Source organism: Sus scrofa, chromosome 1, assembly GCF_054392235.1.
Source record: "Sus scrofa isolate SSC_HxYL_T2T_F1_AM1 chromosome 1, Sscrofa_HxYL_maternal_Yorkshire_Landrace_v2.0, whole genome shotgun sequence".
NCBI lineage: Eukaryota > Metazoa > Chordata > Mammalia > Artiodactyla > Suidae > Sus > Sus scrofa.
Genome location: NC_139383.1, coordinates 9254554 through 9270332, shown reverse-complemented (window position 1 = coordinate 9270332; position 15779 = coordinate 9254554). Strand labels below are relative to the sequence as shown.

The window sequence follows — 15779 nt, the reverse complement described above, 5'->3', positions numbered from 1 at the left end:
TACCAAATCAACCAAGTTATTTAAGTGAGACTTGATTTCTTCGTGTCTGCAAATAGCGGCCAATAACCACTTTCTCCAAGTTTTCTTATAAGGATTAAGTGAGATTAAGGCATATAAAAGTCTACCGCATAGCAAGCAGGCTGTCAGTGAATGCTGGTTTGTAACTTTACTTTCACCTAGAAAGTCAACTATTTATGAATATTATGAGTATGGCTATAGCCATGAGCTCAGCAAACACAAAAATTCACAGAAAGCTGTAGTACCATATCCGTTTTAAACCCTTCCGTTGAATGTAACCAGTGAAATCTCTGGAAGTCAAACAGAATATTTTTGAGAGGACACAATTTGACTCTGACTCTAAATATCACTTTCCCAGCCTAAATTGAGCTTCAACCCCGCAGATGAGGATTTCTTAGGCATTCCTGGTTCTCTGAAGGACCAGGATATATATATTCCTGATAAAAATCAAGAAGGACAACGCTACTCTCTCCATCAAGGTATGTTTTCCAGTCCTCTCTTTTACACTAGAGGGAAAATCCTGCTGCCTAAGTCATTCATTCGTTAATGCAGCCCTGCATCCAACCCTGAAGAAAAAGCTTTTGACAGGAAAATGGAAATTCTTAGACTCCCATTTTTTCCCTTTCAGGAAACCTGTGGGGTCTCCCCCAAACCTCTGAGGCCCTGAGAAGCTTCTACATTTATCAAGAGGCCAGAAGGAGGTTAAGGGGATGCCTCGGAACGAAATTCTCAAGCGTCGGGGCCCAGAAGCTCCAGCCGAGATTACAGCCCGCGGTAAACTCCAGGCTGGAGGCAGATCCTCCTTGAAGGGCCGGGAAGCCATTGCTCGGCGCCGTGCTGGCTGTTTACTGCACACTCAGTGCACTCTGCCCGGAGCACGACGGGCCCGCCGCAGTCCCGACGGGGGACAAAGAGCCCGCGGGGGACTCGTGCCCCGCCGGGGGACGCAGAGCACCGGCCGCACCCGGTGCATCTCGCCCCGAAAGTTCAGCCGCGGTGGCCGCCGGGGGGTGGGGGGCGGCGGTTGGGACTCGGCTCCCCCGGCAGGCGCTGCCCCCGAGCGTGTCCCCACTCCCCTCTTCGGTCCCCACGGGCGGTGACCCCGGGCCCCGGCCGCCACTCGGGACGCGGCCCCGAGCACTGGAACAAAGGGCGCCCGGCGGCGGCGGCGGCGGCGGGGCCCGGGGCGGAGGCTCCGGGCGGGGGCGGAAAGCGGGCGAGGAGGCCGGGCCGGCCGAGGGCACCGGGCGCGCTTCCGCCGGCCGCGCCGCGCACGCCGCGGTAAATGGGAGGCTCGGCCGGCGGGGGCGGGGGCCGCGCAGCCGGGGAGTTTCAGGAACTGGAGGAACGGGCGGCGGCAGGAGTCGCCCTGCGCCGAGACTCGGGGCCGAGGCGGAGCCGCCGCCGCCGCCGCCGCCGCCGCGCCGGGGCCCAGCCGTAGCCGCCGTCGCCTTCGCTCTCGCCGGGCCGCCTCGGGCCGCCAGCCGCGACGCGGGAGAGGAGCCGGCCGTCCCGGGTCGGGGGAGCCGCCCGCCATGGCCACCAAGGTGAGGGGCGCGCGGCACAGGCCCGGCCGGCCGCTCGGCCCCGCCGCGGCGCGGGCAGGGTCGGCGCGGGGGGCGCGGGCGGCGGCGGCCGCCGGGGAGGCCGAGGGGGCGCGCCGGGGCCCAGCCAACAGTCCCTGAGGGGCCTGAGTGGCGCGGGACGGACGGGCGGCCGGGGCTGGGGCGCTCCGGGTCGGCTGGACGCGCGGGAGGGTCCCCGGGCGGGACCCCGGACGCGAGCCGCGCTGTCTGCAAAGTTTGCTCCTGAGCGGGGGCCGCGGCGGGCGGGAGGGAGGCGAAGTTCCCGCAGCCCCCGCGCCGGCTCGCCAGCGCCGCCCGACCCCCGGGGGCCCGACTCCGTCCAGAGCGGCGTCCACTCCCCGCCGCCCCGCGCGTCCGGCCGCCGCGGGAGAGCGTCGCCCCCGCCGCCCGCCGCCCGCCGGAGCGGGAACCCCAGCGTCGCGGGCCGCTGGCGGGGGGCCGATTCCCCCGGAGACCCCGGCCCGAGCGCGCTGGGGATTTTGAGTTCGGGCCGGTGACCGGAGGCTCCCGAGGACGGAAAACGCCACTTGAACGCCCCGCGCTTCCACTGCCTTCGGTTTTCTTGTTTTTTGTTTTCCTTTTGTCTTGCTACCTTTTCAGTTTGAATGTTATTTCCAGCATGAATAAAATACAAAGAGGGAAATGACTCTGCTTTCAGTTACGTATTTGCTTGAATAAAGGTCCAGGCCCGAATTACGTGGTGGAACTTTGACTCGCGCTTGGTAATTGGCCAGGAGGACTGGTCTGCTTATTTCACGGTATTGTCGGTGGGATTAGCGGTCACCTTTTGTCACCTGAGTCTGCAGGAGCCACCCTCCCCCGCTCCCTGGGCTGGGGCGTTTTCTTTAGAGTTTGATGCAGGCTCGTAATTAAAAAAAAAAAAAAAAAAAAAAAAAAGCCACGATCACGGAATGAGGACTAGAGGTAGGGAGTCCCCTCCGTCTGGAGCCAGTGATGTGGTTTGAGTTGACTTTTTTATCTGATTGCTTTTTGCAAATAGTTTTTGTAATGTTCCCTTTTAAAACATCAGCACCCCCTTCCATATTTATGTTTGAAACCTGGAAGCTACTCCTGGGTTGGTGGAAATCTTAGAAGTTTGTTGTTGGGTTTTTGTTTTGGGTAGAGAGAGAAAACTTAGAAAACTAATAATAAATGTCACATCCCTTTGAAGGATCAGATTGATAGTCTGTTAAATGTTGTGCTCTGTGTCTGTCTAGGTGCAGTGTTTATTACTATTATTATTATTTTTAATGGAGACTCTTCTCCAGTGAACCTGTTGCTGTTACTGCAATAATTACCTTCTGGTTTATGGATTATTGGCATTGCTTTGCTTTGGTGTTATTAGATGCCATAGAACTTTGCTGCCCTTTTAACATGTATCATTTTGTCTTTGGTCTTTTTAAAAACAAGAGGTAAGCCAAGGATTTCTAAGGGAACTTGATTTTGAGGTTTGTTCCCAAACAGCCCAGAAATGACCAATTACAGGTCCTATAGACACTCAACTCGCAACTTTAAAAGCTGTTTGTTGTTGTCGGTATCTTTTCAGTGGTGGTCAGTGTTGTGCTATTTTGCGTCCTGATCTACTGGGGCTAGTTATAGAGACAAGTGGAACTCAGCAGCTGGTATTGGTATATGGAATGAAAGTTTTATTTGATACTTGACACCTGAACTTAGTTTTTCCATAAAATTAGAGTGACTTGTACTCAACTTGAGTTGCATATATCCTCACTCGGCATGAGCCTTGAAGCATGTGTAACCACTTCCTCCTTTATTATCTGCACGCCTCTGAAGGCAAATTCCAGTAATTCTGAGCTATGGGTTCTTTCCCCATTGTAATCACTATTCCACATGGTCCTCCTTGCCATGTTTACGTTGTGACAAACCACTTCCAGTTTTGTTTTTTAATAAATGGAAGAGCAGAGAAGCACTTATTATATAGGGCTCTTCCTCAGTTCTCTGGTTTTTTCCTACTTTCTGGTGACCCTTGGATCCAACCAAAGTCTCCTTTTTAAATTGTTCCCAGGGAGTAAGTTTGACCTTGTCGTTCCTGGATCCCTGCCCTTACCAACGTCTGAGTAGCTGGGGGTTTTATCCTCCCTTTCTTTAATTGGGTGGGTACTTGTCAGAGAGAACGTACTTTTAGTAAGTAATAACATCTGTTTAAAAATTGAAGATTCATGTGGCACTCAGGCTCCTGCCACAGCATTAAGTGATGAGGAATAAATACAGTTTCTGGACATTTTAGGTAGTATTGGGTTTCCCTTTACTCAAAGTGTTGGGTTTGAATTTACTAGAGAATGGCTTCTGTTTTCCTCAGATCCCCTTTTCTCAGGAATTGTTCTTACATGATCTCTTGAAGATGCAGTTATCTTTGAACTATCATTCTTTTTAAAAAACTACACTGGTATATTCACAATAGAAAGAAATGATCTTTTGGAAGAAATGCTTGAATTGAGCAGTTCTTCACTGCCAGAGAAAATTAATCAGTAGCTGCACATTTTAAAGAAGTTGTGTGTTCATTGTTTCTAATCACTGTATACTGAATTCATTTTCACTCCCAGTCTTGTTTCATTTTATAAATAACAGCAAAAGGCTAATATGAGCGTGTAGAGTCCTGATTTCTATAAACGCCAGGTTATATTTTGACACAGTCTTACAGTGAATTTAGAAATAAGTTAAGCTGTATTAAGTCTTGGGAAGACATTTTTTTGTTAACCTGGGCAAAAGGGACATGAAGGAAATAGTTAACGGAAGTTAATCCATAGCCCTATAATTTAGCTGTAATTTCCATGTCACAGTTAACCTTTGATAACTAGTTTGAATCCTTTTGTGCTTATGTAGTCACTTTTACGAGTAATCGTTAGAACCAGATTCCAGGAGGCTCGGATACTTTTTTTTAAACTTTTCTTTCCAGCCCCGATATCTAGAGTTACATATTAATGTTATAGTGCTTGTCTGGTTGAGTTAAGCGAGTGAGGAATGTTGTTAAAAGTGTCTTCATACAGAGACTATCTAGACAGTGTTTGTAGAGTCTCAGAAAAATTCTACGACAGTAGAAAGGCCAACCAATTTCTTATCAAAGGAGGAATAACTGAGAAAGCATCACAATTTTGCCAGGTTTTCTACTGTCCTGCTTTTACAGCAGCCATCTGAAAATTTCATTATAGTTTTACTTTGCCCACCAGAAACTTTGTAACTTTGCACATGCTTTTCCTCTCTTCTGGAATGCTGTTCTCCGGCCTTTTCATCTAGGTACTCTCTTTTATACATGATGGCTCAGCTCAGCGCATTACTTTCTACAAAAAGCTTTCTGATCTCCGGAACCCCCGTTCCAGGGTCACGTCACATGTCCAAACTGCCGCCGTTTTATGCGTGTGTCTCTGGCCAGTGGCTGTCTCACTGAGGATGCCTTCAGCCCCAGGAGACGGGGACTGTGCGTTTGCTCATCTTTCTGTCTTCTGTGAGTCTGACAAACTGTTGTTCCATGAATGAATGTTGGATATTCTTGCCTTGATGCCTCCCTCTCCAGTTTGAAAGAGCAAAAAGATTCTCCAGTGAGATAAGTGGCTGTTAAAAGCATTTATCTCCACCTGGAAGCTTTTTTCTTTTAATTGTGCCTTCTAGTAGAAATTTATAAGGTATACCTGCACAATGGAAAATACACATCTACAGCTTAGGTATGAACAGTGTTATTTATTTATTGTTGTTATTATTATTATCATTATTTTGATCTTTGTGTCTTTTTCTGGGGCCACACCCAGGGCCCGTGGAGGTTCCCAGGCTAGGGGTCGAATCGGAGCTGTAGCCGCAGACCTACGCCACAGCCACAGCAACGCTGGATCCTTAACCCACTGAGCAAGGCCAGAGATTGAACTTGCAACCTCATGGTTCCTAGTCGGATTCGTTAACCACTGAGCCACGACGGGAACTCCTGAACAATGTTATTTAAATATGATAATTCAGTTTTACTAATGATTACATGAGATATTTGTTGTTATGTTTCTAGGTAATTGGAACAAACATCATACATCTGAGACTTTAAAGAGTTGTCTTTAACCCACAAATTGTTAGAAATGTATTTCTGAAGGCAGAGGGTTTACTATTTATCTTTTTGTTAATGATTTCTTTTTTTTTTTTTTGCTTTTTTAGGGCCACACCTGTGGTATATGGAGGTTCCCAGGCTAGGGGTCCAATCGGAGCTACAGCTGATGGCCCATGACACAGCCACAGCAACAACAGATCCCAGCCAAGTGTGCAACCTACACCACAGCTCATGGCACCGCCAGATCCTTAACCCATTGAATGAGGCCAGGGATCGAACCAACAACCTCATGGTTCCTAGTCAGATTCGTCTCTGCTGTGCCTTGACGGGAGCTCCTGTTAATGATTTCAAACTTAATTTCACCCTGATCAGAGAATCTGATTGATACTAGTAACCATATCTGAAAATTTGTTGAGGCTGACTTTCTGCCTAGCATATAGTCAGTTTTTGAGTGTTCCACCTGTGTCTAAAAAGAATATATATATTCTCTGACCAGTGTTTGTATGTGTATTTTCAGTGTATGTCCATAGAAACTTATTAATTACACTGTTCCCATCTGTATCCTTAATTCTCTCTCTCTCTCTTTTTTTTTTTTTTACTTTTTAGGGCTGCACCTGCAGCATATGGAAGTTGCCAGGCTAGAGGTTGAATCGGAACTGCAGCTGAGGCCTATAGCACAGTCACAGCAATGGCAGATCCCATGCCACATCTGTGACCTACACCACAGCTTGCGGCAATGCTAGATCCTTAATCTACTGAGCGAGGTCAGGGATGGAACCCTAATCCTCATGGATGTTAGTCGGGTTTGTCTCCACTGAGCCACCACAGGAATTCCATTTTTGGTAAATATTTTCAATGCCTGAAACTGAATTTTACCTTTCATTTCATCTGGCAGCCTTTGTGGCTGTAGCGTTTTGTTTTATTTATGTGATTGATATGTTTGTATTTCTGGCTTCTGTATTATAGATTGACTGAGGATCCCCCATCCGTCCATCCACCCTCACCCCATCACCTCAACCTTTTAGAAGGTTTGTTTTGTCTTTTTTTTTTTTTTAGGGTCACACCTGTGGCATATGGAAGTTCCCAGGCTAGGGGTCAAATCAGAGCTGCAGCTGCCGGCCTACACCACGCCACTCAGGATCCAAGCCACATCTGCAACCTACACCACAGCTCACAGCAACGCTGGCTCTAACCCACTGAGTGAGGCTGGGATTGAACCCAACCTCATGGATACTAGTCAGGTTTGTTACTGCTGTGCCATGACTGGAACTCCTAGAGGTTTATTCTTTACAGGCAGACCTCAGAGATGGCGTGGGTTCAGTTCCAGACCACTGCAGTAAGTGAAGATTGCAATAAAGCAAATCACACGATTTTTTTGGTTTCGAAGTGCATTTAAAAGTGATGTTTACACTATATGGTAGTCTATTTCGTACGTAATAGCATTTGTTGTATCTGTAAAACAATGTATACATCCCGATTAATACTTTATTGCTAAAAATGTTGAGTTATTTACATCAGAGAGTCTGATCACAGATCACCATAACACGTGGTAATAATTTAAAAGTTTGTAATCTTGGGAGGATTACCAACATATGACAGAGACACAAAGTGAGCAGATGCTGTTGGAAAAGTGGCACCAGCAGACTTGCTCTGTGGTTGCCACAGATCTTCAGTGGTTAAGGATCTAGCATTGCCGCAAGCTGTGGTGTAGGTGACAGATGTGGCTCGGTATCTGCCATTGCCGTGCTGTGGCATAGGCCTCAGCTGCAGCTCCGATTGGACCTCTAGCCTGGGAACTTCCATATGGCACAGATGCAGCCCTTAAAAAAAAAAAAAAATTAAGGATACAGGTGGAAACAGCACAGCTAATAAGTTTGACGCTTCCCTGTGCCTATTTTAAGACCTTGTGTTTGTCTTTAGTATTTTGCGGTTTCACCTTAGTGTCATCACGTGTGGATTTTACTTATGTAGCCTGGGGTTTACTGGGCAGCTTGAATGTGGCAGTAGGTGTTTCGGTAGTTCTGGAACAGTGCAGTTCACTGGAATGTTCTGTGGTGGTAGAAACATTCTACATTTGTGCAGCCCCATAGTAGCCACCTGCCACACGTGGCTAACAAGAACTCAAAGTGTAGTTAGTGTGATGTGGGAACTGGGTTTTAAATTTTGGCGTAAATGTTCCCACGTGACTACTGGCTAGCATAGGCGGGAGTGCAGCTGTAGAAAACTCCAGTGATTCGTGAAGGTGGCCTCTTCCCCAGTCTCTCGTTCTGGAACCTTAATTAGCATGACGAGGTCCAACAGATGTCTGACTTTCTAATTCTCCACCTGTCGTGGCTTTTTTTTATTCTGCATCCTAGAAAATTTCTTTGGTTCCTACCTTCAGTTCATTATTCTTTCTTTAGTTGGGCCTAATTTGCACTTTTATCCATCCGTTTAAGTTTCAATTAATTTGGCTCTACTTCAGCTTGATCATTCTTTATAATCTCTCATTGCTCATATTTTTATGCTTCTCAGAAGCATATTAAACATTTAGAGTTTGTGTCCATTAATGCTGATATCCGAGGTCTAATTCAGCTGCTTCTGGGCTCATTCTCACTCATGGTGCCTTGTTTTCCTGTGTGTTTTGTGGTTTTCTGTGAGTTGCTCATTTTCCTTGGTATTTTATCTAAGGGTTTTGATAACTAAGTTGAATTTACATTCTTCCAGAGAGAATTTGTCTGTCTTATGCCCATCTCCCGGGGACACCACATCCTTGGGGTCACTGCGACCTTAATTCCTGGCTGAAGGATTTTCCAGCCACTCTGGGGCCTGAAAATGGACCTCTGATCTCGGGGGAAACCACCCTTCTTCCTTCCCCTGGGTCGGTGATGACAAGTTTCCCTGCTGTTCCCTTTTGCACAGTAGGGTCTTTTCCCTTCTGTTGGGGTCCTTTTGGGGTCTCAGCTTTGAGCTTAGGGCGGGACTCTGTTCTCACCTCCCGCCTCCCCAGCACAGCCTGTGAAGCAAAGACTCAGAGGGGCCGCCAGCCGCCCAGGGTGCAATCCCCTCTCAGCACCTTTTCTTCCTGGGCTTTCTGCTCCCACTTCCGCCCTCCTTTTGTGCTGACTCGGCGCTGTGTTTTAAAAGGTGTTTGTGTGTGTGGCTGTCTTTTGCTCGTAATATTTTATTCAGCACTTCAGTGTTTCAGTCCAGTGGTGGCTCAGGGTATCCGCTTGCCCCTCGTGTGCCAGAACAGAGTCCATGTCAGGGCATTTTCATAACAGCTGATAAAGTGAAGGAAGGGGCTGTCTGCACACAAGGAGTTAATCTGCTCTTTGGAGGGGAAAAAGCAGAAAAGCAAAATGGTTAAGCATTTTAGTTGACACGAAACCCTCAGCCATCAAAATAACACACTGTGGGCATTTCCAGTTTCCAGTTGGTATTTTTCATCTCTTTTCACCCCTTTGACTATCAAAAGCATGTGGTAGATTTAGCCCATCTTTTTTTTTTAAATGATTTTTATTTTTTCCGTCATAGCTGGTTTACAGTGTGCTGTCCGTGTCCTACTGTACCGGTTTGTTTTGGCATCGTAGGTACAGTGCTTGAGGATGCTCTTCAGTGTGACTCAATTTTTCTAAGCTATTTTTAGTATCTGAAAATGGAGTCATATAGTAAGTCGTATTACCTGCAGAGGCAGGATTCAAAAGTCACCTATTTGTGTTTGTTCATTAAGTCAGAGAGACATGTAACTTTGGACATCAGTTAATGAAGCAAAAAATGCACCAGTTTGTTCTGGGAACTGTTGCCCATCCTCGTCCACCGACGGCTCTGTCTGAGCTTCGGCAGAGCCCAGGGCCCAGCCCTCCGCTCCACACTAGGGTGTCAATCTGAAAAGCCTGTGCTGGCCTAGGAGAGGGCAGGCTTTCTGCAGGGCACCGGGGTGCTCCTGCCACAGCTTCTCAAGCCAGCAGGGCTTTCCAAGGAACGGAGTCCTGAAATATCCATTTTTTTCTTTAACTTATTGAATGAAGTTTTAACTCTTAGTTTATCACATCCGTCATTTAAAAAAAATACTTGGTACAGTCCCGACAGACTGCAAGTCTAGACTCTGTCTTAGGGGATCCCAGATTGTCAGGTCAGCAGACATTTCATTGGCTCTTAGGTGTCTTTCTCACACTGGAGGTAAGACTAAGGTTTGGATCCTCCTCTAAGAGAGTAGACCTTCAAAAATTAATGAACTATTTATAATGTATGAGTTAAATTCCAGTTTAAGTGTATTTCGAATGCAAATGCACAGAAGAGGGCTAAAACGTGTAAATATGTGTGTTAATAATAATTGTCTATCTCACACTTAGGAACTTCTCATCTTTTAGCCTATTTTGTATTCTCCAGCTTTTAAGTAATGAGTATTCATTGCTTTTGTAATAAGGGAGAAAACAAATTAATGTTTTTTAACTTAAAAACTTACTGTCGATTAACCAGGCCTCTAAAGCAGGCTCCCAAATGTATCCACCTTCTGTTAATTTGTTTTGAGTTATGTATGCTAAGATGAAAAAAAATTTTAATTAATGCTTATACATAGTAAGTTAGCACCTCAGTAGAAAAATGCTAATGCATTCAGTATTATAAATAGAACTTAAAATTTATTTTACTTCCTTAAGCACCATATTTTCCTTTCTAAAGGAGGAAAAGTATGTTTTTTTAAAAAACTCTTAAAAATAACTAAAAACTTACCGAACAACCAGCACTGAACATGAAGTTCTTAAAAACTGCTCTTTTAAAATACATTTCTATTTACCTACCTCTCCACACCCTTTTCCTCCGGAGCTCAGAGGAATCCTTTGCAGTCAGCAGTAGTTTCATCACTTCCGTGATGAAACTTCAGATTTCAGAGTCAAGAGTTGAATTTAAGATTTTACAGCCTTTGGTTGTTGTGTCAGGCTTACTTTGTCTCGTGATTGCCATTACCAATAAATATATTCCATTTCTTATAACCAGAAAATCCTAGAAAATCACTAGGCTTTAGACTGCTGAGATCTGCAATTATATTAGATGGGTCGTCCCAGTCCTTCAGAGCCAAGGTGGTACCCAAAAACATGGAGGTGGTTTTTTTAAATTCTGACATTTGAAGCTACTTCTCATTCTAGTCTTTCCTACTATAACATTTAAAAACCCATTCCCCTTTTTGATAAGTAAAAACACTCCATGCTCTCTTCTTGTGGTTTGTGTTATAAAAGCGATAGGTGACTGTTCCCTAAAACGCAAGTGCTGGATGTTTTCCCCAGCTCCCCGTCTTCTGTGACTCGTCAAGAATCTCTGCTGTAAAGACTATGGCAATGGTGACAAGCATCCATCCAAGGGCGAAATTGGACTCTGACTAAAGTGCATAAACATTTCATGGGTGGCGATCATGTTTCCTGAGTTTAGGCATTAATGGTGGAGCTGTGGTGCCCCGGCTGTGCCACAGTCTCACCTGGAGAGCTTGTTAAGTGCAAATTGTTCTGTGATTTCTGAGTTTCTAATTCGGAAGGTATTTGTGGTTTCTGGTAATTTTTCAGTGTTGTGTTGATTGGTTATTTGCGTTATGTGCAAAATGATTTTACTCTGTTAGGGTCTCTGATTAGTGTGGTGGTGAGGTGACTGTGGCTGGTTATGACTTTGCTGTTGCTTTTTGGTTAACCAGAGAACAATGTGACATACAATTTTGAATGTCATTATAGTTCACAGTAACCAGTCCAGATTTATTTGCTTTGTATTATATATTCCCAAAGTGGTTGTATAATGAGAAGAGTTTTTAATTCACAAGCAAGGATTGCTATTTAAAAGAATCCTTTTTTTATTATTTGTAGATAATCTGTATCTGTGTAAATCCATTTTTTAAAAAAAACTTACTTCCGGTGATGTGCACCTGGACTTAATTTTGATTAATTTAAACTTCACCAAATTCAGCTTTACAGTTTGCCCACTTAGACACCTCAAGAAGCAAAATAACAAACGTTTTAAAGCCAGAGAAAAGAGTAAGTATAGTCCCTAAAGACGAAAAACCTAGCTTTGGAAAATTAAGTTGATTTAGGACTCAAATGTATGGAGGCGAGGGTGTGCTTTAGACAACAGCCTGTGATTAAGTTCCTGTAACTTGCCTGTGCACTACCAATAAGAATTAGCAAGTGTCTGTGCAAGAATAGTGGAGGAAAATATTATGAAATCCTGTTGGCATTTAAACCGCTCACGGTCTTTTTCCTGTGCCATAAACAGCGTAGCTATTGGTTATGGAAGGAACACCTTTGCTTTTCACCATCTGTGGTTAACATTCGAATATTATTAGACATAAATATCAAGGGATATTAACGGGAGATGTTAAGTGTGCCACCAGAAATCAAAAGCATGTTCGTTTGGTTTTTTTCGTGCAACAGTCTCTCTCCAGGACTTCTAAATACTCTAAGTGAACAGGGAGTGCATGTTTTCCTACTTTCAAAGAATTTATCGTCTGATGGGAGGAACACGCTTTAACCTCTTGAGTTAAGCATTCTGGTTGCTATGGTAGATGTACACACAGTGTCCAGCCATGGCACAGAATCTGGCGTCAGAAGTGAGCCTCTTTGTCTATTTTCCTGCAGTCACTGTCACTGGAAACTTAAGAGTAAAAAAGAGTTTATGTCAGTAGAGGGCACAGTTTGGAAATTTTACGGAAAGAGAAAAACTGGTTAATTCCCCTGACGTTCCGCAGTCACAGTGTAGGTGATCTCTCTGCTTGAGATGAAGGAATTAGCGAGGATGCATTGAGACCTTGGCGGTCTTTGTAACAGTTCTTTATTAGAGCGACTGACTGCCCCTGCAGGACAGAAAGTACCGTTCAGAGAAGGCATACGTTTCCAGGAGGCCTGGTTGCGATCTAAAATGTTATCTGGGACGAAACGCTAAGCCAGTTGGAAACCAGTAAGCAAGGCGTGCCCAGCAGATAAACTGTTTCTGTGGCTCAGCTCCTTCTCAACCCCCTGGCGCCTTGGACAGGGTGTCTTGGGATGGTTAAAACGGATCTGGTCCTTTCGAGTTACACGTTAGCAGTTGTTAAAATATTTGGAGTGTTTCGTGTGCCTGGTTTACAACACCCAGAGTTTATTCTGGATTAAAGATTCCCAGCTGGTGAGTTTTCAGAGGATCCTTAAATCTGAAAGAGCAGACATTGTTCCCGACTGTACCTTCTTCACATTTGCAACACTGTTTTAAAAATGTATGTAGATTTATGTTAGTAATAAAATCTGGATACATTTGGAAATGCTAATGACTTTGTAGTACCTCTTTGGCATTAAATATTTCTCAGTGAATTTGACTTTTATGTATTTACTTGTGTTTGTGGGTGACATATGTATGTAATAAATGGATTTTGACGTTGGCATTCCCCTACGAATCAGGTTAGCTATTACAGAAAAGCCCATTTCCCTTATTTCTGTTTGATTTTCCTTGAACTGCATATTTGGAAGAGAAATTTTGTCATCTCTTCTGCTAGAGATCCAGTGAATGAATGAAGTCAGTTCTCCGTGATTATGGAATGAATGAAATCAGTTCTCCGTGACTGAAGTCAGTTCTCCGGGATTATGGAATGTATGTATTGAATGCAGTAGTGGTGGAATAGCGTAGTGATTGGGAGTCTGGGTTCAAATCCCATCAAATTCTGCCGTATTACTTTGGAACGTCACTTCATGCTTCAGTTTCCTCATCTGTAAAATACAGGTCATGATGTGAACTCTTTAAGTGTAAGTTCCACTGCACAGGCTGGGGAGGGGGAAAAAACCAACTCTTTCTGTAATGACAGCAGATGACATTGGCAGCCTCCTGGGGAAATCAGTGCCAACCTGTGAGCTCGAGGCCTCCTCCTCTTGGCCACGGTGCGTCTGACTTGAAGGTGGGGAATGGGTACAGACTCCTCTGCTGTAGGCCGCACCCCTCAGGGTACGTGTTCCTCCCCCCACCCCCACCCCCGGCTGCACCTGAGGGAACGGGAAGGCCATGCTGTTGTCCGGCTGCTGGGGGACACAAAGCCCCGCAGAACCCAGCCCCTTTCTGCCCCGATGCAGCAGTGAGCTGCTTCCCGGGGCCCTGGCACCGGGTGAGACTCTCTCCGCCGCCTGGTCTCACCATTGCCTCGGGACGGGGCTCTGCGCTTCCCCGCTGTCTCTTCCCCCAGCCCAGGTCCTCTTGTCCAGGTTTGGGGAGTGCAGGCGGGGCGGGAAGTGGAGGCCTTACTCTGTCTCTCCCTCGCGGTATTTCTCATGCTGCCAGCTCCCCAAGTTCTCTGGCCACGCCATAGCCTCTCCTGGGACAGTGGACACAGTGGGCACTGCTGGTGGGTGTCCCCACGTGGGATGGGGTGGCCAGGGCATCCTTTGGGCTCATGGAAGGTTCGCAGTTGCACCTCTAAGGCTTCAGGACCGTTGCCCTCAGGCAGGATGGTGCCTGGAAGTCTGTGCAGCCCCCTCCGCCCCAGGTCAGAGTGAGAGTGGGAGGCGATGCGTGATGTGAGGGCTTTGGCATTTCTTCTCAGTGAGCTGTGAAACCACTGGAGGGGTTTCAGCAGACCTAGAATACCTGACTCTTTTCTTTTCCTTAGGAGTGGAGCTTGCCTTTATTGGCCAAAGCTAACTGCAGGGAGTTAATGCCCTGTTCACTTGCATATTAGACTCAGGTCTTATTTTATCCCTTCTTGAGCCTTAATTGCTTTTATCTAATTAAAGCCATACTAGGGAAAGCCTGTGTCCTCCTTAAGCCAATCAGGGCACAAAAGGATCAGCAGATTATCCTTTTACATCCGTACTCGTGGGCTATCCCAATCCAGTCATTTGAAAATAATTTTTAAGTGAAGTTGCAAGCATTTCGAATGTACTGAATTTTATATTCTGTCTGATGGAAACATCTGGATCATGTCTCCTGGGTAAACTGAAAGGGAATATGTACACCTGTCAGATCATTTGCCCCTTTGGGCTGTAGGATAGTTTGGCTGTCACCATCCTGTTGACTGGTGTTTACCCAGACAGTAAAATAGCTCCAGACTGGTGAGTTTTAAGCAGATACAGAAATATTCATAACCAGTTATAGCCGACTAGTTTCCTTTTCTAATTGGAATCACTGCTCACCAAAGCACTTTCTTAGGTAAACGTCCTGAAGCCTCAGCAGTTTTGAGAACAGTAGTGTGAGAAAGTAAGTGGAACCTGTGAGTCGGGTCAGCATGTTCTCATGGGCTCGGAAGACACAGCGTCATCTGGGCTCAGGATTTGGAGATTCAGTGAATCTCTCTTCTTTTCCTGCTTCCATCAAGTGGTCTTTTGGTTTGTTTATTTTGGTATGAAATATATTAATATTATGTCTGCTTAAAAACTCCATGTCAACGTTTTAAAGATACTATCTAAACAGTTTTTAAGATGTTATCTAAACAATTTGAGTAAATCAATATTTTTTATGTTAACTTTATTTATAAAGATTGCAAACAGGCAGAAGACAGTGAACCCATTAGATACCAATCACCAACCTCAGCCAGTTTCCTCTAACCTTCCTCTTCCATTTTCCTTCATTATTTTGAAGCAAATTCCAGACATTTTATAATTATCTCAGTATACACCTCATAAAAAGCTTTTTAAACAACACGGAACAATTTCTGTTATCATACTTAAAAATTAAGAATAAAGCCTTAATATCTGGAAACATGCAGTCTGATAGGCAGTGTAAACTCTTCGTAAATTACTAGCTTGCTGTATTTATGTGGCTTATGTACACCAATGTAAGGACAGTGTCGTCTAGTTTAGCTAGATGCTTAGGTGATGGTGTTTAAAAGTATTACTAATTGGCATTTGTGTGAACCTGCCTGTGTTAACTTAAAATGAATTTTGCTCTCAGTAGTGTGACTGCAGCTAACAGTACCCAGAGGCTTTAGGATACGTGTGTGTGTTGCTTTCCTCTTCTCAACTCCACACGTAGCAAAATCCCCAACAGACAAGGGCCTTCAGAAGCCTTTCTGTGCAGTTTGGTTGGTGCAGGCCGTGGGAGGATGCTTAGAACTAGAGCTGAGAAGAACGGGGTTATAAGTGCACTTATCAGAGTTGAGAAAGGCGTGGCTGACCTTCAGCCTCAGGTGGTTCCTGTCCTTGGTCCAGAAGTTGATG

The 15779-nt window shown here is 45.3% G+C and overlaps 1 protein-coding gene across 3 annotated transcripts in view; it reads left to right on the top strand.

Annotated features, from left to right (window-relative positions):
- The first annotated feature begins 405 nt into the window (after positions 1-405).
- The window catches only part of SNX9 (sorting nexin 9), a 111154-nt gene continuing 95780 nt past the window's right edge, over positions 406-15779 (top strand). For 2 of the 3 annotated variants that reach the window (XM_003353171.5, XM_085022955.1), the window contains exon 1: positions 1345-1565. In XM_003353171.5, the coding sequence (XP_003353219.1) occupies positions 1554-1565 (12 nt within the window). In that variant the 5' untranslated portion in view covers positions 1345-1553. Of the gene's footprint in view, positions 498-646; positions 793-1344; positions 1566-15779 lie in introns of those variants that run through there. The other variant, XM_085022972.1, reaches the window with a different exon arrangement.